At 39.5% G+C, this 27,216-nt stretch overlaps 1 protein-coding gene across 14 annotated transcripts in view; it reads right to left on the reverse strand.

Moving 5' to 3' along the window:
• The window catches only part of LOC105467518 (unc-79 homolog, NALCN channel complex subunit), a 279,040-nt gene that overhangs the window by 204,766 nt on the left and 47,058 nt on the right, over window positions 1-27,216 (reverse strand). For 13 of the 14 annotated variants that reach the window (XM_011717155.3, XM_071099677.1, XM_071099670.1 and 10 more), the window contains 4 exons: window positions 24,662-24,832; window positions 14,625-14,717; window positions 5,899-5,954; window positions 5,080-5,209 (listed from right to left, as the gene is read on the reverse strand). In XM_011717155.3, the coding sequence (XP_011715457.2) occupies window positions 5,080-5,209; window positions 5,899-5,954; window positions 14,625-14,717; window positions 24,662-24,832 (450 nt within the window). The remainder of the gene's footprint in view (window positions 1-5,079; window positions 5,210-5,898; window positions 5,955-14,624; window positions 14,718-24,661; window positions 24,833-27,216) is intronic. The other variant, XM_071099674.1, reaches the window with a different exon arrangement.

Raw genomic sequence — 27,216 nt, forward strand, 5'->3', positions numbered from 1 at the left:
ATTTATCTTTTTTTTTTTTTTTTGAGATGGAGTCTTGCTCTGTTGCCAGGCTGGAGTGCAGTGGTGCGATCTCAGCTCACCACAACCTCCGCCTCCTGGGTTCAAGCAATTCCCCTGCCTCAGCCTCCCAAGTAGCTGGGATTACAGGCATGTGCCACCACGCCCAGCTAATTTTTTGTATTTTAGTAGAGATGGGGTTTCACCATGTTAGCCAAGATGGTCTCCATCGCTTGACCTCGTGATCTGCCCACCTCAGCCTCCCAAAGTGCTGGGATTACAGGTGTGGGCCACTGTGCCGGCCACATGTTACTGTAATTTTTCTATAACTAAATTGTCCTGTTTAGAAAAAGTTTTACTTATTATTATTTTTTTTAAATTTATTTTATGTTTTTGAGATGGAGTCTTGGTCTGTCGCCCAGGCTTCAGTGCAATGGTGCAATCTCGGCTCACTGCAACCTCTGCCTCCCAGGTTCAAGGGATTCTCCTGCCTCAGCCTCCTAGTAGCTGGGATTACAGGCGTGCACCACCACGACTGGCTGATTTTTGTATTCTTAGTAGAGATAGGTTTTCACCATGTTAGCCAGGCTGGTCTCCAACTCCTGACCTCAGGTGATCCACCTGCCTCCGCTTCCCAAAGTGCTGGGATTATAGGCGTGAGCCACCACACCTGGCCAGATTTTTACTTTTTAAAGAGGAAATACTGTAAATCACTGCGAAAACTAACAAAAGTTGCTGGTTCCTAAGAAAGCATTTCATCTTTGAACTTCCAAGTTAATAAAATCCCTACAGTTTTCATTATTAAGAATATTAGGGGTTATAGTGCCATTTAAATACTGATGATACTCTTTGGTATGTCTTGTAGTAGGCATTGCAGACAATTTCTAATGCTTTACCTAATGTTTAATTAAAGAACTGAATTGAAAAAAGTGATGTAACACAGTTAAAGTAGAAAAATGTGGGGCTCAAATTCAATCTGTGCCCTTATTATTTGTGTGAATTTAGGCATGTTACTTAAACTCTGTCTCCCACTCCTCATCTGTAGAACGGAAATAGGACAACTGACTTCCCAATATTTTTGTAAGGTTTAATTGAGAAAACATCTGTTAAACCTAATATGGTGCCTGGTCCATAGATTGTCTTCAATTAGGAGAGGGCTGAAAAAATTAGATAATATAATAAGCAGCTAAACAATGTCTGACCAGCAGCCAGTGCTGGATAAGTAGTAATCTATAGACCAGAATGATTTTTTTCCTGTGATCTTTTGTTTCCTACACAGAATGCCACGGTCTACTAGAATGGGAGTTTCAAGAGAGCTACTTCCCCAGTGCCTAGGACAGTGCCTGGAGGGCAGCAGGCATCCCATAACAGACTGTTGAAAGAATGGGAGCATGACCATGTCATTGCAAGGATGGACTGAAGAATGAATGCCCTCAGACAGAGACATCTGAGTTCATAGTGCCTAAGGGAAGATGAAAGTTGCTCTGGTTGTAGTGGGCATAGACTGAGCTATTACAGTGAAGACAGGTTTCACTGAACCTTCCTCGGAGCAGTGGCCATGGGGATGGGTGGAAGTGGCTGTCAATTTGCTGGGCTTTTAGGATGCTCTGAACAGGCAAATCTCATCAAGTGGCTTCTCCATCTAAAACCTGTGCCTGGTGTCCCTTTGCTCGTAGGATAAAATCCAAACTCCTTCCCGGGCCTATCAGCCTCTCTGCTCACCTCTGGCTACTCTCCTCCTCTCACTGCAATGTCTGGCAGCACTGGACTTTTTCCAGTTCCTAAATACTATCATGCCATCTTCTGCCTGCAGTACCTTCTGCCTTGCAACTCACATTTTATCCACTCATGTCTCACCCGTGTCTGACATCTAGTGTGTACATATCCTTCAGGTATCAGCTTAAATGTCACTTACTGGGGCCGGGCGCGGTAGCTCAAGCCTGTAATCCCAGCACTTTGGGAGGCCGAGACGGGCGGATCACGAGGTCAGGAGATCGAGACCATCCTGGTTAACACGGTGAAACCCCGTCTCTACTAAAAAATACAAAAAACTAGCCGGCCGAGGTGGCGGACGCCTGTAGTCCCAGCTACTCGGGAGGCGGAGGCAGGAGAATGGCGTGAACCCGGGAGGCGGAGCTTGCAGTGAGCTGAGATCCGGCCACTGCACTCCAGCCTGGGTGACAGCGCGAGACTCCGTCTCAAAAAAAAAAAAAAAAAAAAAAAAAAAATGTCACTTACTTGAGAATCTTCCTTAACAAATATCCTTTCCCAAACTTGCCCACCATCCCGGTTAGGTTAGGGACCCTTCCTGTGTGTCCTCACAGCTCTCTGTATTTGTTCTACTTTAGCACTTCTTACCCTGTAAGGCAGTTTTGGGGTCTTTCCCCGACAATTAGAATGTAAGTTCCGGCCCGGCGCAGTGGCTCACACTTGTAATCCCAGCACTTTGGGAGGCCGAGGCAGGCGGATCACGAGGTCAGGAGATTGAGACCACGGTGAAACCCCGTCTCTACTAAAAATACAAAAAATTAGCCGGCGCAGTGGCGGGCTCCTGTAGTCCCAGCTACTCGGGAGGCTGAGGCAGGAGAATGGCGTGAACCCGGGAGGCGGAGCCTGCAGTGAGCTGAGGTCAAGATCGCGCCACTGCACTCCAGCCTGGGCTACAGAGCGAGACTCTGTCTCAAAAAAAAAAAAAAAAAGTAAGTTCCAAGATATTAATGATTTTCATGTTTTCTTTACTGCTTCACCAAGAGTGCCTAATGCCTGCCTAATAGTAGACACTCCATAATTATTTGTTGAATAAAATGAATGAAGTTCCATGTAGTAATTTCCATGAGACCTGGTTTTGTGTTGGTTCCTGCATAATTAACAGAAAGTACAGTGTCTGGCACAGAGTAGTTACGCATCAAATATTTATCAAATAAATAAATGTTATTTAATACTGATTATCCATTTATACTTCATGTAAGTGTTTATTTCAGGGATCAAATGAGAAGGAGTTAGTGTCAAATATTTCAGTTGTTTCACCTTTTATTCTATTAATGCTTCCATATGTTGTGCTGCTTTTACATTCAAATTATTACTTAGCAACACTTAAACATTCTCTACTATCTATGATATATAGCACCAGTGATACCAATTCCCAATTTTAAAAAATTTACTTACTATCTACCTTCATTGTTTTTATTGTTGTCACCATGTATTTTGGGTTTAGAATAAGCCAACCAAGGGTCACCAAAAGCCCAAAGAACAAGTATTACTATCTCTAACACTTGACTTTAAGTCTTTCATCAGGAACATAAATCAGATACCTGAATTCAATTACATCCCCGTGAACTCAAATCACCTTTGTAAATACCAATAATGTGAACAAGTAAGTAGATTCTCAGAACATCAGTGTGCAATCCAACAATAACTTGGAGAAAAGTTAACCTTTCAAAAATATCCATCTCTCTCATTTTCAGAAGATTATATCTACAATTAAGTGGGGCAAAAAGGTGAACAAAGGCATCAAAAACTCCATTAGCCATAGGTTTCTTCTTTGATTTAATAATATATATATACATAAACAACCTCCTAGGACCTGGAGGTTGTTGATTTATTTGTTTTGCGGGATTTTTTGGTAGATATCTGTCATTATATTTAAAGTTAATGTTTTTTTCTCATTATTAATCACACCAAAATTCATACATTGTTGAATGGCTGAGCAACCAGGCTATCGGGGTCATTTTTTTGTTTGTTTTTTGAGATGGAGTCTCACTCTGTCACCCAGGCTGGAATGCAGTGGCGTGATCTCAGCTCACCACAGCCTCTGCCCCCTAGGTTCAAGTGATTCTCCTGCCTCAGCCTCCCAAGTAGCTGGGACTAGAGGCATGCACCACCACACCCGGCTAAAATTTTTTTGTATTTTTAGTAGAGACGGGGTTTCACCATGTTGGCCAGGATAGTCTCGATCTCCTGACCTCGTGATCTGCCCACCCAGGCCTCCCAAAGTGCTGGGATTATAGGTGTGAGCAACCATGCCTGACTTATTTTTTATTTTTTATTAATTATTATTATTATTTTATTTTATTTTATTTTGAGACAGAGTCTGGCTCAGTCACCCAGGCTGGAGTGCAGTGACACTCCTTGGCTCACTGCAACCTCCGCCTCCTGGGTTCAAGTGATTCTTCTGCCTCAGCCTTCTGAGTAGCTGGGATTACAGGCATAAGCAACAAAACTGGCTAATTTTTGCATGTTGGCCCGGCTGGTCTCAAACTCTGGACCTCAGGTGATCCGCCCGTCTCAGCCTCCCAAAGGGCTGAGATTACAGGTGTGAGTCACTGTGCCCAGCCTATCGGGGTCATTTATTTTATTTTATTTTATTTTTAGACAGCGTCTCACTCTGCAGCCAGGCTGGAGTGCGGTGGTGCGATCTTGGCCCAGTGCGATCTTGGCCCATTTCAATCTCTGCCTCCCAGATTCAAGCGATTCTCCCGCCTCAGCCTCCCAACTGGCTGGGGCTACAGGCGCGTACCACCACGCCCAGCTAATTTTTGTAGTTTTAGTAGAGACAGGGTTTCACCATGTTAGCCAGGATGGTCTCCATCTCTTGACCTTGTGATCCGCCTGCCTTGGTCTCCCAAAGTGCTGGGATTACAGGCGTGAGCCATCGCGCCCAGTCTGGGTCATTTAATTTTTATTTAGTGCATGAGCTGGTGATATTGAAAGTGCTGCAAGCCTTCTTATCAGAGCAGAATCTGCTAGTTAGGGTTTCTGCTAAATGATGAGCAAATCTGCAGCATCACTCTCACTGCTCATCCCTGTGGAGTGATTAATGGCAGCCAGAGTTAAGACCCTCAGCCAGTGGTATAGCAAATGGGACTGAGACTTAAGGCAATTTGCCCTGATGCCATAAATGCTTTTGAAATTGATTTGAATTAATTCATCTTTAAACCACTTAGTTTCAGAAAGGATTTATGACCATGTCCAAAGGCACAGTAAATATAATCCAGCAAGATAAAAATATATGTATAAGTAAGTGAGGCCAGTGTGGCACAGGAGAAATACAGATGGGGCATCACAGGGCTCCTCTCCTCTTACCTGTGTACTGCAACCCCCTGTACTCGCTTATTGCCCCAGGAGGTTTTAAATTGGGCCAGTAGTGGAAAAGCATTTGCACAGCTGGAGGCTTCACTTGTGAAGGCCCATACGCAATCACATACAAAAGATCCTAAAGGAAACAGCAAGCATATTTTGACTTAGCATCATGAAATAAAAAGAAAGGTAGAGACTTCAACATTACCAAAGCAGTGAAAATTCTAATGGAGGGGTTGAGGTGAGTAATTTCCCTGGAATCTCATGCAGGCATGTTTCATAGATTAGATCCCGTTAAAACATTATATTTTATGATTTATGTATTTACTGGTCCTTCTGTAAATGAGCCCTCACAGGTAGAGTACAAAGTACTTTATCTTCTAACAAATTCGTCTCTAATCAGATTGATGTTAAGGAAAGATTTTAGAGTAGCATAAGACAGTTTGCCAAATACTGCATTTGAAAAAATATTTCCCTAATCACATTTCTTAAACATTCACATCTCCTATTTGAAAGAGGACAGATTCTCAAGCAACCTTTCAAATTAAATAAAATTGTTTGTCATAACACATAATATTAGCTTAATTCCAAGAATAAGATACATCCAATTACTTTATCCATCAAGACACGATGTTCTTAAAGTACTATTTCTGCTCTAAATGATAAATAATTAACCATTAAAGAAAGAATTATAGGTACTGCCACATCAAAATAATAGGACGTCAATAAATTTGACCTAAACAACAGTTTTAATATGTAAACAATTTTTACTGTATTATACAAATTAAGTTTGTGACTATGGGTTAAATTTGACCCAAAACTTACTTTCCAGACTTCTTGTTTATATTTCATGAGGCATTCCAGTAATTGACAATGATACACTGTAATGTAGAAAATGTAATTCGTACATGAAATGTAAATACCAAACAAAACATCCTTTGATATATATATAACAAATTACTTCAATATGACTTTTCAGTCTCTAATCATTAAATTAGAAATAACTTCTGTCCATATGTTCATACTTAAAAAATATCACATAAGCCCTTGACCTTATCAAGCTTTGTCCCAAGGTCCTTGAGAATTATTTCATGCTTCATGTTAACAACGGAAATATTTTTAAAGTCCCTAGTAATCATACATTCATAAAATAAACTTGTATCAACATAAGATCTACATAGGAAAAAAAAACTAGCCCAACAGAATCATAATAAAAGCTCATATTTATTGAACATTCATCATTTGCTAGATATTGTAGAAAGAGCTTTATACGTATTATCTCACAATTACCATGGTGCAGTTAGGAAACTAAGGCTCAGTTTCCAACTTGCCCAAGGTTGAATGGATAGCAAGTGACAGACTTGATGGATTAGAGTGGGGTTTTATCATTTCATCATCAGTTCCATCTTATAGAGGAATTTTTAAAAGCTACACAACAGCAAGATTCTTTGATTTGCCTATCTTCACTTGGGGAACAAAGATACTTTCAACCTAGTTAGATGCCTTTTGATACCTTCCCTAATCTATATTCCAGGCTTATGCTGACATTGAAGCAGTTCACACTTTATTCACCAATGACCTCCATGTCATTCAATCCAATGGACATTTTTCAGTCTGCATCTTACTTGACTTTTCAGCCACATTCAGTACTGCTGACTACTGTCTCCTTTTTGAAACACTCTTTCCTTGGCTTCATAATATGAATGACCCTCCCCTGTCACCTGTGGTGGACAACACTGTTACTACTCAACTGCTGTCAACACCCTTTTTTCTTGTCCATTTGCCAATTGATATGGTTAAGTTGTGTGTCCCCACCCAAATCTCATCTTGAATTGTAATCCCCAGGTTTTAGGAAGAGACCAAGTGGGAAGTGATTGGATCATGGGGGCAGTTTGCCCAATGCTGTTCTCGTGATAGTGAGTGAGTTCTCACGAGATCTGATGGTTTCATAAAGGCAGTTTTCCCTGCACTTGCTAGCTGTCTCATTCCTGCCATCGTGTGAAGAAGGTCTTTGCTTCCCCTTCACCTTCTACCGTGATTGTTAAGTTTCCTGAGGCCTCCCCAGCCATGTGGAACTGTGAGTCAATTAAACTTCTTTTCTTTATAAATTACCCAGTCTCTGGCAGTTCTTTATAGCAGTGTAAAAACGGACTAATGCACCAATACACAGACTACAAAAGCAAGATATTTTCCCAGAGCCCCTTGCAGCTACAGGTGGCCATGTGACTCAGTTCTGGACAGTAAGAATGAAGAGAAAATCTGCTGCGGAGCTTCTGAGACATACTTTCTCCCTCTGATAAAACAAAAGAAAAGAGGTACACCAGGAGACTTTTCTCTTAATGACTCTGCTTGATCCTATTACCTGTTTTTGCATGTAGTTATGTAAGGTTATAACAACCTCCACAGTGGCAGCCTTCTTGCAAACATGAGGGGAATTCCAAGATCTCAGTCCCCTGATATTGTGAAGCTATCTTCAGGACTTCCTATTAAGTAAACAACCAATGTGCTTATACTTTAAAGCCTCTGTCAGCCAAAGACATCTTAACAGTGCAACCTCTCTGTCTCTTTGGAGAGCTCATCCTCTTCCACTGGGCCATTATCTGTTGAAGTTCCTGAAGGCCTAGTCACAGAACCACTCCACATTTCTTTCATTCTCTGCTCTCCCCTAAGCAATCTCACACTCATTCACAACTTCAGCAGCCATCTATATGTAATTCAATGAAGGGCACTGGACACTTGTGTGTGGGCTCAAAGTTCATTAGCTCTAGTCTAAAGCTCTGTTCTGAGCTCCAGACTCATAATACAACTACCTAATTACCAGCTCCTATTAGGTGTCTCAAAGATACCGTGAACACAACACGTCTGAAACAGATCTCAAGATCTTCCCTCAGAGGCCTGATCTTCTTCTTCCAATGCCTCCTTTATCAGTGAGTAGAACCACTGTTACAGTTTGCATCTGTGTCCCCACGAAATCTCAGGTTCAGTTGTAATCCCCAATGTTGGAGGCAGGGCCTTAAAAACTTAAAAAGGTGATTGGATCATGGGGGTGGGTCCTTCATGAATGGTTTAGCACCATCCCTTTTGTGCTACTCTCATGATACAGTTCTCACAAGATCTGGTTGTTTAAAAGTGTATGGCACCATGCCTGTAATCCCAGCACTTTGGGAGGCCGAGGCGGGTAGATCAAAACTCCTGAGGTCAGGAGTTCAAGACCAGACTGGCCAACATGGTGAAACTCCGTCTGTACTAAAAATACAAAAAATTAGCTGGGCGTGGTGGTGGGCGCCTGTAATCCTAGCTACTCAGGAGGCTGAGGCAGGAGAATTGCTTGAACCTGGGAGGTGGAGGTTGCAGTGAGCTGAGATTGCGCCACTGCACTCCAGCCTGGGCAACAAGAGCAAAACTCTGTCTCCAAAAAAAAAAAAAAAAAAAGTGGCAACTCCCCTTCTCTCTCTTCCTCCTGCTCGAGCCATGTAAGACGTGCTTCCCTTTTGCCTTCTACCATGATTATGAGTTTTCTGAGTCTCCTCTTAGAGACAGGAGCTACTATGCTTCCTGTACAGCCTACAGAACCATGAGTCAATGACACCTCTTTTCTTTATATACTACCTAGTCTTAGGTATTTCTTTATAGCAATGTAACAACAAACTAATATGACCACCATGCATCCAGTTAGTGCATCCAGAAACCCACTCTAGCCAATATGTTACCAAGACTTATCAATTGTACTTCCTACATAGCTCTCAGATAGATCTGCTTGTTCTTCAGTTTCAATTGTCCCTGCCTTTGAAGTGCTTAGACAAATGCAATGACCTCCTTCCAGGTCAATTTATACACAACCTGACTTCTTTTCAATCTGTTCTCAACTGCAGTGGGGGTGACACACACCAGAGCCCACTCAAAGCCCGTCAGCAGCTTCCCATTAGATTTGGAATAAACACAGGCCTCCCTAACAGAGCTCACAACACCCTGCATGTTCCAGCCCATGGAACTTTAAGTCTAATGTCACACCAGGGAGCCCTCACTCTGAGTTCCAGCTACACTGATCCTTCAGTCTCAGCTGTTTGCCATGACACATGAGATTCCTCTTCCTGAACCATCCCTCCTTGTAGGCCTTGCTCACACTACTCATCCTGCAGTTCTCAAACCAAAGGTTACTTCCTCAAAGAAGCCCTCCTGACTTCCTCAATAAAAGCAAAATTTCCTTTTATAACATCTTATAGCAAAACGTACCTGAAGCACTTGTCACAAGTGAAACTTTACACTTGATTTTATGATTATTTGATTGTCTTCTCGCCTCTCACCCCAACCATATGATAAGCTTCCTGAGATGAGAATGGGGTCAGTCACATGTCACTAAACATGGAGCCCCCAGTGCCTAGCACATGGTGGATACTCACTGACTACTGATTGAATGGTCGCTCTAGAATTGGAAATTTGGTCTTAAGTCATCACTGAATTCTCAAGTGCAGATGTTCCAAGACACTTTCTCATACACAGTGTCTGCTATTCTCCACGGTATGCTATATGAACCTTGTTCAGAGCCGTCCACTGACCCATGAATGTACCTGGATGGTTCCTTTGTTAAAACAGCTTCCCCTCCCAGAATGCCCCATTTACCTTATCAATAAAAACTCTGTCCCACCAGGCACGGTGGCTCATGCCTGTAATCCCAGCACTTTGGGAGGCCAAGACAGGCGGATCACTTGAGGTCAGGAGTTCGAGGCCAGTCTAGCCAACATGATGAAACCCCATCTCTACTAAAAATACAAAAATTAGCCAAGCATAGTAGCATGTGCCTGTAGTCCCAGATACTGGGGAGGCTGAGGCAAGAGAATTGCTTGAACCCAGGAGGCAGAGGTTGCAGTGAGCCATGCCACTGCGCTCCAGCCTGGGCAACAAAGTGAGATTCTCGAAAAATAAAACAAAACAAAACTCAATCCATAATTTAAAACTCATCCTTGGCCCAAGTGACACAAAGTGTTTTCTGATCATTTCAATCCATACAAGTCCCTCCTTCTGATGAATTAACATAGTCTAACATATTTATTTAGTACTCCTATGTACTACATTACATTGTCAACTAATGACTTATGTAAATATGCCTGATCTTCCCAATTAGACATAAACTTCATAGCAAGCACCATATCTTATGTTTTTCTGTGGTTTCCACAATGCCTAGCACAGAGCCCCGTATATAGAAGGTGCTCAATGAATGCTGGTTACTTAAGTAAGGATTGTGCTCTATCCTTGATACACAATCAGCTATAAGGAACAAGTTGCCAGTTGCGCTTCTTCCAATAAAAATTCAAACAACAGAACGATGACCTACTGCTTGGTCCCAGAGAGCCCCTGGTGGATGTTGCCTCACTTAAGTGCTTCCTATATCACAAGACTAGTTTTGGGTCCCAACTATGATTCCTAGTATAGAGTAGCTAGTTATAAACATTTCCTCATGAGCAAATGAAGATACAGGTTTTCAAATAATAGATGAAACTCTGTCTGACCACAGTAGTTTTCCAGTGAAACATTCAACTCAACATTCAACTCCAAGAAGAAAACAGCAAATTGTAGGGATTCACTACTTATTGAGAATTTACAATGTGTCAGTCACTAAAGTAAGCACTTTACATATATGTAACCCATTAAATCTTCACGGCAGCATTTTAAAGTACTGCAGGAAGAATTATTTCCATTTTATAGATGAGGACACTTGGTTTCGGGGGTAAAACACTTACTCAAGTTCACTAACTGGCAATTTGCAGGTAAGCTCAGATGTGAATCCACATATGACTAATCTCAAAGCACCCTGCTTTACTACCCATCTAGCTTAGAAATTTGGACCAAACTCTCATGATGAGACTCTAATTAACTAGATTCCAAAAAATGGTTTTATTAAGGATATCATATATAATAAATATAATATTTTGATTATTTTAAGCCAGATATATAAGATATAATTTCCCCATATATATTTTTAATTATATCTATATAATAATCATAAGAGATTTCATACTTAAAGAATGCTACAGACTGAATGTTTGTGCCACCTCAAAATTCTTCTGTTAAATCCAAACCCCCTAATGTGATAGTATTAACAAGTGGAGCCTTTAAGAGGTGATCAGTGCCCTTATAAAAGAGGCCGCAGAGAAATCCCTTGTCCTTTCTGTCATTTGAGGACACAGCAGAATGACAGCCATTCATGAACCAGGAAATGAGTTCTCACAGATCATCCAATCTATCAGCACCTTGATTTTGGACTTCCTAGCCCCTGGAACTATGAGAAACAAATGTGCATTGCTTATAAGTCATCCAGTTTATAGAATTTTTGTTATAGCAACCCAAATGGACTAAAACAGAAAATCGGTACTGAGAAGTGGGGTGACGCTGTAACAAATAGCTGAAAATGTGGGAGAGGCTTTGGAACTGGGTAACAGGTAGGGGCTGGAAGAGTTTTGATGTGCAGGCTAGAAAAAAAGCCTATATTGCCATGAATAGACCTTTAAAAGCAATTCTGGCAGGGGTTGAAAAAGAAAAGAGGAAAGCAGTAGAAAAAGCCTCAATCTTCTCAGAGAATACCTAAATGATCCTGAAGAGAATGTTAGTATAAATATGAACAGTAAAGGCAATTCTGATGCAATCTCAGACAGAAATGAGGAACACATTACTGGAAAGTGGAGGAAAGGCCATCCTTGCTATGAAGTGGCAAAGAACTTGGCTGAATTGTGCTCATGTCCTAGTGTTTTGTGGATGGTAGAACTTGTGAGTGATAAAATTGGATACTTGGCTAAGAAAATTTCTTAGCAAAGTGTTGAAGGAGCAGCTGGATTTCTTCTGACTGCTAATACTGTAATAAAATGTGAGGAGAGAGAATGATCCAAAGACAGAATTGTTCATCAAAGAGGAAGAAGAACTTAAAGATTTGGAAGACTCTCAGCCTATCTGTATTGAAAGGATGAAGAAGCCTGTTAGGAAGAGAATGGTGAGAGTGTAGCCAAGTGGCCATTTAATAAGATTAGTCAGCTATCTCAACAGAAACCAGGAGGTATTGTCCAAAACAATGGAAGAATGACCCCAGAGGCACTTCAGAAATCCTCTGCACTGCCCCTCCCATCACAGACCCAGAGTGCAAGGACCCTGGGGGAAAAATGGTTTCAAAGGAGAGGCCACCAGCACTTTTGAGACTTCAGGACATGCCACACCCTCACAAGGCACCTTCTCACTTTGTAAAATTCAGTTCTATATTCCAGTGCCTCCCTGTTCAGCTGCCCTTTGGGCAAAGCAGCATGCACTGTACCCAGAAAAGGCATGGGGGTGTAGTCACCTCCACCTAGATTTCAAAGGATGCCCAGAAGAGCTGGAACTCCACCCTGAGAGAGTCATGGGCACCGGACCCCAGCCTGCAGAGTGGGGCCCAGGAAGGGAACCACTGTGAGGGCCAGGGTCACTGTAGAGAACCCCCACCAGGGCAATGCCCAGCAAGCCATGGAGGCAGAGCCATGCAAAGCCATAGGGGCAGGGCCTTGGGGGCCCAACCCCTACACGGCAAAGCTGCCATGCAGGGCCACCACCTCAGTGGGTCCAGAAGACAGAACTCTTACCCCAATGGGTTTGGAAGGTGGGACCTCCACCCCAGTGGGCCTGGAAGGCAGAGCATCAAGTCGAAGAAGGTAATTTTCAAACCTTAAGGTATAATGTTGTTGGGTTTTAGACTTACTTGGAATCTGTTACCCCTTTTTTCTTTCCCATTTCTCCCTTTTGGATGGGAATGTCTATGCTATGCCTCTCCAACCATTGTATTTTGGAAGCATATAACTTGTTTGATTTCACAGGCTCACAGCTGGAGAGGAAATTGCCTCAGGAAATTGCCTCACCCATATCTGATTTAGATGGTATTTACATGAGACTTTGGACTCTTGAGTTCATGCTGAAATGAGTTACAATTTTCAGGGCTATTGGGATGGAATGAATGTTTTGCATATGAGAATAACATGAATCTGGGAAAATAGGGTGGAATACTATAGACTAAATGCTTGTGTGTCCTCTCAAAATTTATATGTTGCCAGACATGGTGGTTTATGCATGTGATCCCAGTACTTTGGGAGTCCACAGCAGGAGGATCACTTGAGGTCAGGAGTTTGAGACCAGTCTGGGAAACATAATGAGACCTTGTCTCTAAAAAATATTTAAAAATTAGCCAGATATGGTAGCACATGCCTGTAGTCCCAGCTACTCAAGAGGCTGAGGCAGGAGAATCGCTGGAGCCAGGGAGGTCAAGGCTGCAGTGAGCCATAATTGCACTACTGCACTCTAGCTTGAGTGACAGAGTAAGACTCTGTATCTAAAAAAAAAATTTTTAATTTGTATGTTAAACCCTAACCCTCAATGTGATGGTATTCAGAGTTGGGGCCTTTAGGAAGTAATTAGGTCATTAGGGCTGAGCCCTTATGCATGGGATTACTGCCTTTATAAAAGAGGCCCCCGAGAATTCCCTTTCCCTCCCACCATTTAAGGACACAACACAAAGAAGGCCATCCGTGAACCAGAAAGCAGGCCCTCACCGGACATCAACTCTGCTGGCACCTTGATCATGGACTTCCTAGCCTCCAGAACTGAGAGAAATAACTGTTTACTGTTTATCAGCCACGCAGTTTATATTTTTGTTATGACCCAACGGACTAAGACAGAAGATGACACTCCAGACTTAGAAGCATTAAGATTTTGAAATAAAAAAATTTTCCTCATTTTGAGTCAGAAGTTCAATTATTATTTATTACATAATTAAGTAGATAGCAAAAAAAAAAAAACCACAGTGCCACCAGATTTGTTTACTTTCCAAATAAACATTAAATGAAAATAAAAATGAGTTTATATCTTAGCACATGTTTTGGTCAGTTTTCCAAAGTTATCTGCAATTATACTGACAAACGGAAATCAAACAGAGTAAATGTGAAAGTCTGTCCAACATCACTAGTAATGGAAGAACTACAAATCAAAACAATGAGATATTAATGTTCATCTGTCTAACTCTACACAAATTTTATAATAATAATGACAAATCACAATGAGACAAGTACTTTCACATACTACTGGAAATATTGAAAATTTCTCAAGTCCTTTAACTCATTAATCCCTCTTTTATTGGTTTATTTTATGGAAATAATCAGAAATATAGTAAAAGGTTTATGTTTAAGGATATTTGTGTGTACTGGGGTAGCCAATTTACCAAAATATTAACAGTGGTTATCTTTTGTTCTTAGAATTGCTGGTGATTTTTATGTTTCTAATTTTACTATTTCTGTATACTTATATTCAGTCCATTTCCAGTCATGTTCTAAAATCATGTCCTCAAATATTCTAAAAATATCACTAGCCAGCAAGATCACTGCTAATAGCAATAGGCAAGATAAATTGATTCCAACTCAAAAGTCTGTTTTCTACACAGCTCCATGATGATGATGTTCTCACACGAGAACATCTAGCTTGCTTGTTTGATGTCTTGTTTAATTATTGGCATTAGAATTAGTCAAACCTTTCCAATTTTCACTTACCTGGATTGGATGTGTACTGCATTGCGATCATTAGCATGGACGATGCAGAGAGGTTAACATGGGCAGGTACGCCTTCTCTCCTTGAGGAGCCCACTGCAACCAAAAGTTCTTTGATTAGACACAATTTAATCTCTACATATACCTGTTACTTTGCACAGAACATGAGAGATAAGAAGGAACTTAAAAAAAAAAAAAAAAAAAAAAAACCTCCAATAAAGCTAATGGAAGTTTTGCCCAAATGAAACCACAAAATGTGTCCTGGCATACAAATGCTATAGTTGTCATCTCCATGGGAAAATCAAGTGAGAATGTATAAGGAGACAGAACAGCGCCAGAAAGTGATGTAATGGCTTTATCAGAGTTGTACTTAGATGGGATCTCTACCCCCAAGATGTTTGTATTTAGATGGAAAAGAAAGAAAAAACAGAATCCTCTATGTGCCCAAAGATAAAGCCATGTTGAAGGGTATCCCAATGAGAAAATAAAAAGGAAAGGTTTTTAAACTCAAATTGAACATATTAATTTTTAGAGATGCAGATGAAATAATACTTTAATTATAATGTATAACATTAATTTAGTTACAATACAAACTCTAAATCACATATTATAAAAATAATGATATATTAATTTAAAATTTTTCAATTTTCACATATCATTAAACAGTTTTATTCAAACCTTCACATGTAATTTCATCATCAATATCTTCATTACCATAAGAACCACTTTTTTAGTTTTTTAGAGCTTACCATCTTCATATTCATCTGAGTTGTTTGAAATAAAGCAATTTTTGAATCTGTGAATAACACAGTTGCTGGGCATTTTATCCTACGCCAACAAGCATAAAATCACAAAGCAAACTGGTTTCTTTAAAATCCACCTTATCGCTGTATAATCATGGTCTCCACTCACAAACTGCTTTTAAGACATCTTTAAGTGGCTTGTTTTAGATGACATCAAATACCATATTAAATTTCTTTGTCTCTCTTTTTTAAGACAGTGTATCAGGTCACCCCTTTAAGTATTCAAAAGTAGCACTGATGGAAGCCATTTGGGGAAATACATTGTCTCCCAAGAGGACTTTCTTTCTTTTTTTTTTTCTTAGACGGAGTCTCACTCTTGTTGCCCAGGCTAGAGTGCAGTGGTGCGATCTCAGCTCACCGCAACCTCCACCCCCTGGGTTCAAGCGATTCTCCTGCCTTAGCCTCCCGAGTAGCTGGGATTGCAGGCACCCGCCACCACACCCAGCTAATTTTTGTATTTTTAGTAGAGATGGGTTTCACCATCTTGGCCAGGCTGGTCTTGAACTCCTGACCTCGTGATCCACCCGCCTCAGCCTCCCAGAGTGCTGGGATTACAGGCGTGATCCACTGCGCCCGGCCCCAAGAGGACTTTCTTATTTCAAACATAGTAATTGAGAGAGGACCCACCTAATAAAAACTTTATTAGTACTCAAATATAAAATGAATTCCTCTTTTCTCAGGGAAAATTGCAGAAGCAGAAGAAACCTCTCCTTACACTTGGGCTTGTGTGGCAGAGTGTCAAGCATGAACAGAATGGTGTGCAGAGAGCACAAAACCCTCAAAAAGTCAACCCTTACATTTCTAAACATAATAGAGAAGACCACTGCCACGAGCAACAACAAAAAGCAAATAACCTCAAAATCTGCTTTATTTTATTTTATATTAAAGTACAATAGGTGTGGATTATATCTCACCTACATCCAAAAAGGATAACTTCTAATAAAACACATGTATAATAGAATCATCAAAACACTAATAAAAATTTGTCATATAATAAATCAGAGGAGATAAAAAATTTTTAACACAATTCTTTTCTTTTTACATAAAGGAATTTGGGCACCAAAGTAGACAGTGGCCTTTAAAACAATTTTACAAAAATAAACAAACAAAACACATCTATCACTAAGTTCCATTTACTTAAGTTGGCTTTTATTAATCGCTTGCAGCTAGACAGCTGCTAACCCACTAAGCAGGTGATACTCAGGGAGATAAACTAGTTTGGCTCCACAACTTATTAAATAAATAGGTATTAATAATTAGACAAAGATTGGGGATCAATTCACTGCTCTTAGACAGTCAAATTGATTAATCAAATGTGATTAATCAAGAAAAAAGAACTTTCAGCCAAATGCTAAGGAACAAAGTGCAAGCTGCTCTCAAACTGTAGCCAGGGAGTTTGTTCAAATTCAGCTTCTTTGGGGCCAAAGAAGACACTCCTGGAGAGTCAGCTTGGAAACCACATTTTCCAGTAAAGTACATGTTTAATTAATAAGCACATCGGGTGATTCTGATGCAAGCTGGCTTTGGACCACTGTTTGAGAAGTACTATTAGAGGGATGAGAAATAGGGAAGAAAATGCCCAGTAAGGTGTCCTGGGGCAGGAAGAATAATTGCACGCCCTGCGCCCTTTGTTAAAGAAAGAAAAGAAAAAATAAATTCTTGTCTCAGACGTATTCAAGAAATACACACACACACACACACACACACACACATACATATATATATTCTTGTTTTGGGACAAGCGTTTCACCTTTGTTTAAATTCATCTCAAGCTTTTTAATAATATGCATTTAATAATATGTATTTCTCAACAATGAAAACTGCTATTAAGGAAGGCTGAGAGTCACTGTAAATGGAGGCCTTTAAAAGTGGGAGAAATGCCCACATGTCTCAGATGATTTAGGCGAAGTCTTTTTGCAGAATGGCCCAAATGGCTCAGCCACCTCTGGATGTCCCTGCTATTCCTACAAATCCATACTCTCCGTCAAGAATGACCAGCCAGGAGGTCAAAAGCATTCCCCTGGCTCAAGCCTAGAAAATTGGCTGCAATACTTACATAAACAGATGGTGCCTTGCAATTTCCTAGCCTTCTAACAGACTGAATAAAATCATTGCAATTCTAATTTAATAAACATGCACAGGCACACATCATTTATTGAATCTTGTTAAAAAGGCATGATGTAAACAGATGTGCAGCTTGTCCCCATGAGGGTGTAAAAAGCCAAGATTATAAACAATAGAAGGGAGAAGATAATTAATCAAAATAAGAAAATTTTGCATTTAATATTGTGCTCAGGAAATACAATTAAAAGTTCTCAGTCCTATTCCCTATCCTCCCAGCATCACCAGAACAACCATTACCATGATCTCCTCCCTCCAGGAATAGTAACAATGCCTTAATATGTTCCTGCATTTTGTAGTTCTGAATGTATTATTATGTACAGCTCTTATATGACTCTCATCCAAAAGAGGAATTATATGGGAAAAGCCATTTTATAAAAGAGAGATCATCAAGTTATTTGCATGACAGCACCAACCTAATTATTTGGACTACAGGCCAAGTCACTTGACTTCATAGCTAATGCTCTATTCATTTTCTGTCTATTTTAGACAGAAATAGACTATTTCAACAACTTTTTTGGTCAGTACTTCCTGTATACTAGACATTGTTCTAGGTCCTGGGGATACAGTGCTAAGGACAGACAAGTCATCATTAAAAAGTCAGGAAACAACAGGTTCTGGAGAGGATGTGGAGAAATAGCAACACTTTTACACTGTTGGTGGGACTGTAAACTAGTTCAACCACTATGGAAGACAGTATGGTGATTCCTCAAGGATCTAGAACTAGAAATACCATTTGACCCAGCTATCCCATTACTGGGTATATACCCAAAGGATTATAAATCATGCTGCTATAAAAACACATGCACACGTATGTTTACTGTGGCACTATTCACAATAGCAAAGACTTGGAACCAACCCAGATGTCCATCAGTGATAGACTGGATTAAGAAAATGTGGTACATATACACCATGGAATACTACACAGCCATAAAAAAGGATGAGTTCATGTCCTTTGTAGGGACATGGATGAAGCTGGAAACCATCATTCTGAGCAAACTATCTCAAGGACAGAAAACCAAACACCGCATGTTCTCACTCATAGGTGGGAATTGAACAATGAGAACACTTGGACACAGGAGGAGAACATCACACACCGGGGCCTGTCATGGGGTGGTGGGAGGGGGAAGGGATAGCATTAGGAGATACACCTAATGTAAATGACGAGTTAATGGGACTCCAACATGGCAGCATACCAACATGGCACATGCATACATATGTAACAAACCTGCATGTTGTGCACATGTACCCTAGAACTTAAAGTATAATAAAAAAAGAAAAAGAAAAAAAATACAGACAAGTCTTTGTCCTTATGGATCCTAGATGCTAGAGCTGTGTTACCCGATATGGTGACCACTAGTCACATGTGGCTATTTAAACTTAATTAAAATTAAATAATATTTAAAATTCCATTCCTCAGTCTCACTAGACACATTTTAAGAGCTTAGTAGCCACATGGGGCAGTGGCTACTCTACTGGGCAGCACAACATTTTTAATGTTTTTATGGAACATTCCATCATTACAGGAAGTTCTGTAGACAGTGCTATTCTACAAGAAAGGGCAAACAGGTACTTGTGGCAAAATGGAAGCAGTGCAAGGGAATAAAGAGAAAGTGATGGAAGGTCCTGTTTCAGCCAGAGGGTAAGAAAGGGCATCTTGAAAGATGTACTTGAGCTTAAACCTAAAGAATGTAAGGAAGCAAATAATCATGAGACAATTTGGGAGAAGGACTTTGAAGACAGAATAAAGCATGGAGCAAAAGCAAAAGTGTGGTGCCTTTGGGAAACTGCAGAAAAGCCAAGCCTCCTGGAGCAGAGTGAAGACAAGGAGATGTAGTGATTGGAACAGGAAGGTAGGTAGGGATCAGGTCATAGAGGGCCTATGAGCCAAGGAAGGGCACTGAATTTGATTTGTAAGAGTGATGGGAAGCTAGGTGGTTTTGCTGAGGGAAGTGGCATGATCTGATTTACATGTCTGGAGGATAGCTCTGGCTTTTTGATGGAAAGCAGAAGGTAGGAGGGCTAAAAAGTAAGCAGGGAGACCAGTTCGGAAGCTACTGGACTGGCCCCAATGAGAGCTGGTGGTAAGAAGTGGCCTGAATGGGGATATACTGAAATGAATTCCACTGGCCTTACACTTATCTAAAGGGTGAAAGTAAAGGAGCCATCTGGAAGGAAGAAACACCCTATGGTGTAAGTTTTTCAATGTAACAGAACCATTTCCTGTATTCTGCCAGACTGCACTGCCTGGATTAAAAAGTGGTCTCACCTCCACATGGGCCTCCTACTTGTGTGAGCGGAGGTAATTGTGTTCCATGAGATAGGGTTTAAGCAAAAGATGTCCATGCCTTCAGAAGGACACTATCAGTTAAACATAAAAGGAAGACCAAGACAATGTGACCCAGGAGCCTATGCAGCATTAAAATATTTGCAGAATTATAGATTAATGAAAAGTCAGGGACAGAATGCCCATCCATACTCTGGAAGTGTTCTGTCAGATTCTATGAGTCCAAAAACTGCTACAATGATTATTGTTATTATACAACACACTCTAGAAGAAAAAATGCCAAAGCCCCAGCAGATGGCCTCTTACCTTAAGCAATATTTAAGATGATGAAATTTCAGGACAACGTGTGAATTTTAACTAGGTATTGGAATGAGTTGCAATGGGATTTGATATGTCTGTGATTTGACTATGCATTTGGCCTGATATACACCTGCATAACATCACATGATATTTAAAGGCAATTCTCATACATTATTGCACGGTCTTCACAACAGACATGGGATGTGGACAAAGGAAGTTATCCTTATCACCATTTTACAGCTAAGGAAACCAAAGTTCCATGAGGTTAGGAGATTTGCCAGTAGTTGAAGGATTATAACTCAGCTCTTCTGGATTTCTATGTCAAAACATTTCCCATGACTCAGCAATAAAACTCTCAAAGTATATAGGGAAACCTACCTTAGAAAAACAACCATTAGCTAATAAAACAGACTGCATATATTAAAGATTATTTAAATATCATCAATATTTTGCATTTTTACTATTTTTTCTATTAGTCTTTGGAAGGTTATAGAAACATAACATGCACCCTCTGTAGTAGTAGGAATAGAACAAAAAATGGTAAGTCACACAATTGCCTTTAAGATAATGGCCTTCAAGATTTAAATGAACCTTTATTTTCCCTGAAGGTAAGTGACTTTTTGAGAAAATTTAGGGTGGAAAGGGAACTAGATGAGACTGCATAGTCTAGGATACTAGGATACGTTAGAATAATCTTAAACGATTATATCTTAAGCTGATATAATTGTTCAGCTTTATTATCATCTTTACAATAACATAGCCTGCATCAATCAATGTTCACTTGGAATCAGCTCTTTCTCTTCTCTGCCAAAGCATCATCTCCCAAATCTCCGTATTTCAATTCAGTCCACAAATCACAGATTCTTTATTGGAAAAAGAGAGGTTTCCATGGTGACATGCAAATGGCCTTCTCAATTCTTAGTAACTCTTTTAATATTTTTTTATAAACAAAGCATATTGAGCACATTTGGAATAAAGAGAAATATATTTTATTTATGGAAGGAGTTAAAAAGAAAAGCCATGTCAAAGGAAATTTTCATAATAAATAAGTTGATGTTTGCTCTGCAGAACCTTAAAAGGACTCATTCTAAAATAAAAGTCCAGCATTTGGTTTATTGACAAGGATGGTAAGGAGGAAATCTCTGATATACATGCTGGCCTCTTAATCTGAAGAGCTGCAATACCTTATTAAGTCCACTTCAAAGATCAGAACTTCATCTTCTAGGTCCTTAATGATAGAATCATTTTACACCTGAAAAGCAGTTCATGTTTTCCATCTGACATTAGGAACACCACACCAAAGAGATAAAAAGCCTTTTTGTCTTAAAGACTTTATCAAGTACTCAGGAAATACAACATCCTTCATCCTAGCATCTCAGTCCTGAAATAAAAATTTTCTGCAAGAAGTTACATGCCCTTGACTTGTTTTGGTCACAATTTCTAGACACCGAAACAACTACAAAAAATAGAAAAACCATGGATATGACCCACAGACACACATTCTCACATCAGCCCATTTTAACATGATTAATCTGAAACTATATCCTTCTAGCTTTGGATCTGTGTCTTTGTATACTCATGAAATCACAAGTACAAAGGAAACATCAGAATGGTGTAATCGAATTTGACTGTAAAGGTTGGTATACAATTTATTTTCAAAGACTTAAAGATGACAAATATTGGCTATTATGGAACCACAGGAATGATTATGAGAAAGGAAAGTCAAAGCTAAGAGAGTAAAACCAGAGCAACAAAATAAACACATGAAACAGATCAACAATTGGGTTACAGGACAATATATGCCTCTTACACAAAATCATATTGACGTTACTTAAACTAGAATTAGTATGCCAGAAATAATCTTTGAGATTGAACACTTTTTTTCAAACTATTTCTTTATAGGTGAAAAAAATGGGACCTTGGGAACATGAAGTGACTTGTTTACCCCTTCAAATAAATGTCAAGATACTCCTCTAATAAACACTAAAATATACACAAATTCTGTAAACTCAACTTACTATTTTATTCTCCTCAATTGCCGAGGTTTGTACATTTATGTAAGTAAGAATTCTAACATGACTACATGACATGTTTTGCCATCCATGTTTCTAATTAAGTAGAAATTAATAATCAAGTGTAAAGAAATAAATTGCCAGCTATCACAGTATTTGATCAATCTTAAATGTAACTTCAGAGGCCCGATATTTTCAACACCTCTACCACAATTATTAACTTATTCCTAAGAAGGAGGGATTTAGTGAATTAGATTAATTATTAGAAAGCTACAGCCTCCTCATTAATCCCACCATCGTCTCCCAGCACTTTGGGAGGCTGAGGCTAGAGGATCATTTGAGGCCAGGAACGCAAGATCAGCCTGGGAAACATAGCGAAACCCCGTCTCTACAAAAAAATTGTTTTAATTAGCCAGGCATGGTGGTAGAGGCCTTCACACCGTACTTGGGAGCCTAAGGCAAAAGGATCACTTAAGACAAGGAGTTTGAGGCCGCAGTGAGCTATGACTGTGCCACTGCACTCCAGCCAAGACAACAGAATAAGACCCTATATCAAAAAAGAGAGAGAGAGAGAGAGAGGGAGCGGAAGGGAAGAAGGGAAGGAGGAAGCCAGATGTGATGGCTCACGCCTGTAATCCCAGCACTCTGGGAAGCAGAGGCAGGTGGATCACCAGAGGTCAGGAGTTCGAGACCAGCCTGGCCAACATGGCAAAACCCTGTCTCTACTAAAAATAGAAAACTTAGCCGGGCATGGTGGCTTGTGTCTGTAGTCCCAGCTATTCAGGAGGCTGAGGCAGAAGAATCACTTGAACTCGGGAGGCAGAGGTTATAGTGAGCCGAAACTGCACCACTGCACTTCTACCGTGACAGAGTGTTACGCCATCTCAAAAAACTAAATAAAGAAAGAAGGGATGAAAGGAGGAAGGGAAGAACGGAGGGAAGGAGAAAGGGAGGGAAGGAGGAAGGAAAGGAAGGAAGGAAGGAAGGAAGGAAGGAAGGAAGGAAGGAAGGAAGGAAGGAAGGAAGGAAGGAAGGAAGGAAGGAAGGAAGGGAAGGAAACAGCCTCATCTGTTATGTTTCAAAAAACCAAAAATTCTTATGCCTAAATTTAACAGTTAACATTATTTATTTTAAAGGTACGACTATGCAATTCTAAGACTATATCAATAAATGAGTACTTGTCAGTAAGGTTACACAGAACAAAAGAAGAAAATGATCAAATATTCTATTACTTGAATGGTATGATCAGTCTGCTAATTTTTTTGAATTGCTGTATAATTTAGGCAGAAGTCAAACTCTTTGCTGAAAGACATGAAAAGTACAATTCCATAGCTAACATTAAACTTGATTGTAAAAATAAGCAAATGTAGCTCAAAAGATATATATGGTTACCAATTGTTATTACAGAGCAACAACTTTAATAAGATCATAAGTACATAAAATTAAAATGTGAATAATGATCACGAGGAGTTGAATGTAACCAACGAAAGTATTTTTCTAAAACAAGAGTTGAGAGAAGGTGAGAAGCAAGCTGACACTTATTGCATACCAGGCATTGTGGTAGCATTTTACCAACGTTCCAAGTTAACCATCTTAATTATCCCGCAACTTCATGAGGCAGCTATTACTATTATTATTATTATTATTTTATAGGAAAGAAACAAAAAGTTAGGTAATTTGCCTAAGGTCATATAGCTAGTAGGTGGAAGAGCTATGATTTGGATCCAGATGTTTGACTCCTAAACCCACAATCTTTTCAGATTTCCCACTGAAGAATAGATAAATCCATAATCCATTTATTTAAAAAATACTTGAAAATGATTTTGATCATAAAAACCACAATGCAACATTTTTTTATCTTTGTGCATGTGTCTGGAAAGCCTGCAAGATTAAGTCTACAGAAGTGAAACAGGATTCAAATCAGTTTTATGTTTATAATCATACATTACACGTGACTTGCAGGCTTCAGGTTTTTTCAGTGTTTTCATAAATTTCGAGTCACTTTACCATCACGATACCTCTATAATGGAAAGCTGATGGGTTCATCATTCTGTAGATGAGGTTTCAACTATGTGAGCTGCCCAGATTAGAGGCAGAGCTGGGACCAGAATTTACACATCCTGACTATCTAATGCTCTTTCTATCAGATCCTTCTGCCTTCAAAACCAAAAGATAGGAATTTCTGCATCTGAGACAATACTTTCCCCATCTTTTTTCTAAAGTGGAAAAAGATACTGTAATTTATACACAGGAAACCTAGACTGCCTTGACATGTTCTTTTTTTCTATTCTATAAGATCAAACTGTCTGAATAAAACAATTCTAAACCCTAACACCTTTTATTTCTTTGACTTTTACCATAATATCCATGCTAAAGTGACTGAATTTAAATCATAGCTCATGTATATATCAAGTGATTCCATTATAATCTTGAAAACCTAGAGCCTATAACAGCAAAAGCAATTTCCATTCATATCATACATAAAAATAATCTAGTATTAGGTAAGACTGGACTTACATATAGCCATTGGTAGAAAAGATGTGCTAAGATATTCAATGATATCCTTGTGCAGAAATGGAGGAAAGGTAGCTAACGTTGAAATCATCGTATAGGGCAAAGTACTCAGAATATCATCATTGAGAAAAGGTAGCAAACATGTAGTTGTATAAAATATCGACTGTCCAAGATCTACAAAACAAAATTGAGTAATCAGTCACTGAATATTTTGCAATTAACAAAATATGCTAATTTACATATTAAGCTTTAATGAAGTGGTTTAAATTATAAGCAACTAGTGCTCCCTCCCTATTAAGTGTTATGAAACATAATATTTGACAGGGTACTATGTATACAGTAATCGGTCAATAAATGACTGATGAATGAATAAGTTAAGAAATAGAAATATCCATTACATGCATTTTTCCTCCACATTTTCTTAATCTTCAGTAATACTTGGTATTCGTATTACTACATTCTACACAAGATAACTGAGGCACAAGCAGTTAGATGATTTGCCCAATGGAAGTTTTAGAAAATTCAAGGGCAGGATCAGAAATAAAACCGGACTATTTCTGCTCCATCAATCAAACCATCTGGAGTATCAGGCAATGAAGTAATTTGCAACCTTCAGCAGAGCAGCAATTTCAGAAAGCACCAAACAAGGGAAACCATAAGCTGGTGCTACATGACCCTGTGCATTGAGTCATCAATGATCATGGGAGGAAGTGCCACCTAATAATAATGTTTCTAACAACATCTTAAAACAGGGATAGTAACAATACCTACCTCACTTCATTAGAAGGATTGTTAGAAGGTTTTAATGGGATAAATGTAAAGTCCTTAGCATAGCACATACTGTGTGCTCCACAAATATTAGCTGTTATTATTAATATTAACAGTTACTATTATTATTACCTGCACAAGAATAAAAATAAAGGAGATGCAACAAAACCATAACTATTTAGTTTTAGAATGCATGTAGGCCAAATCCCATTACACTAAATGTAATTTGTATATTTGTATATTTCTGGACTTCCCAAAATATAGGCCATCAGTCCAGGATTGATGATGAAGACTTTGATCACTTTTGTATTCATTAGAACAGAAAAGTACTAGACTCTGATTTGTTTTGCACCAGATGTACCTTCTTAGTGTTATTTGGATTCCTAATGTTATTTCTGGTTGTCATTAGAATTAATATGCCATCTCAACAGGCACATCAGGCAGCAACAGACAGGATGTGGCCACAGTGCACACTAGAGGGCCAGGGTCAGTCAACCTTGAGCTCAAATGAATGAAATGGAAAATCCACAGGTGTTTTACTAAGAATTAACAAGGCTATGCATACAAGACACCTCAGCTGCTTTTGCTGAGCCATTTAGCCTAATTACATAACATTAGTACTGAAAGGAGCCCAGCTGGAGTATTTTTCACATAAAGAAACTGAGGTCCGGAGAGAGGTGATTGCTCAGGATCACCTGAGAGCAGCTGAACTGCGACAGAACCGTTGCCTAGTGCTCTTCCTGTACTCCACCTGGACCCAGCAGGAGGACACAGCCTCCGGTCTGAGCGTAGCAGCTCTCAAAATCTGTGCAAAAGAAGCATCCACAAGGATCTTGCTAAAAATTCAGATCCTCAGACCCCACCCCTCAGTGATTCTTAGTGACAAGTACCTGGGTGGGACCAGAATTCCATGTTACAAACCCCCTCGGTGATTCCGATGTTTTTCAGACCATCCTTCAAGAAACAATGCTGTATTGTTTCTCTGAACCATTCATTAGATTGATCTACTGAGTTTTTCCCTACCTTCTAAGCTCTATCATGCAGAACAAGAACACAATAGCTAAATAACAATGTCACAAAGTCACAAAACAGACGCAGGTATGAGAGCAAAAATACAAATTATCTCCCCTGAAATCGTCACAATTTACACATTAATTGCAATTATACATATTGCAATTTACCAAATTTAATGTCTTTATCTTAATCATGGGGCTTTGAAGATAATGGGCAGCTCCCCTAACACAGTGGACCAACCCAAGCCCAGGCAGGTCCCAGGTGAGTTCAGGACCAGTAGTCACGAAGGAAACTCACTGACAAGCTCATCAGCATAGTAAACTCTGGCAGTCTTATGTTCAGAATCCTCTCATTTAAGTTCAGAGCTGGCAGAGGATCACAGCAGAAGTAGCCAGGCTTAAGATGGCTACAGAATTATACAATAAGCAACTTTACGAAGTTCTATACCTTTTATATTCATCATACCACAGAATTGTAAATATAAAAAAAACAAATTCAATAGTTATTATTTCATCATTTTTATCTCAGTAGATTTTTAAACTTTTAAAATTAGGAACACGTTGTACTAAATAAACCATCAAGAATTCTCTTAGGGGAGTTAGCCATAACCAAAAGACAAAATAACCCCCACTACCCACTTATTTTCCAAAATTCAAATTTTTCTGTACAGCGAAACCTTGGTTGTCACACTTCCAGGGACCAAATTATCAGAGTTCTGAAGTTAAGACAACTAATGTTTTAAACTGCGTTATCTGCAGAAATCCCTTTTCTTATTG

This window comes from Macaca nemestrina, chromosome 7 (genome assembly GCF_043159975.1).
Source record: "Macaca nemestrina isolate mMacNem1 chromosome 7, mMacNem.hap1, whole genome shotgun sequence".
In the NCBI taxonomy this organism is placed as follows: Eukaryota; Metazoa; Chordata; class Mammalia; order Primates; family Cercopithecidae; genus Macaca; species Macaca nemestrina.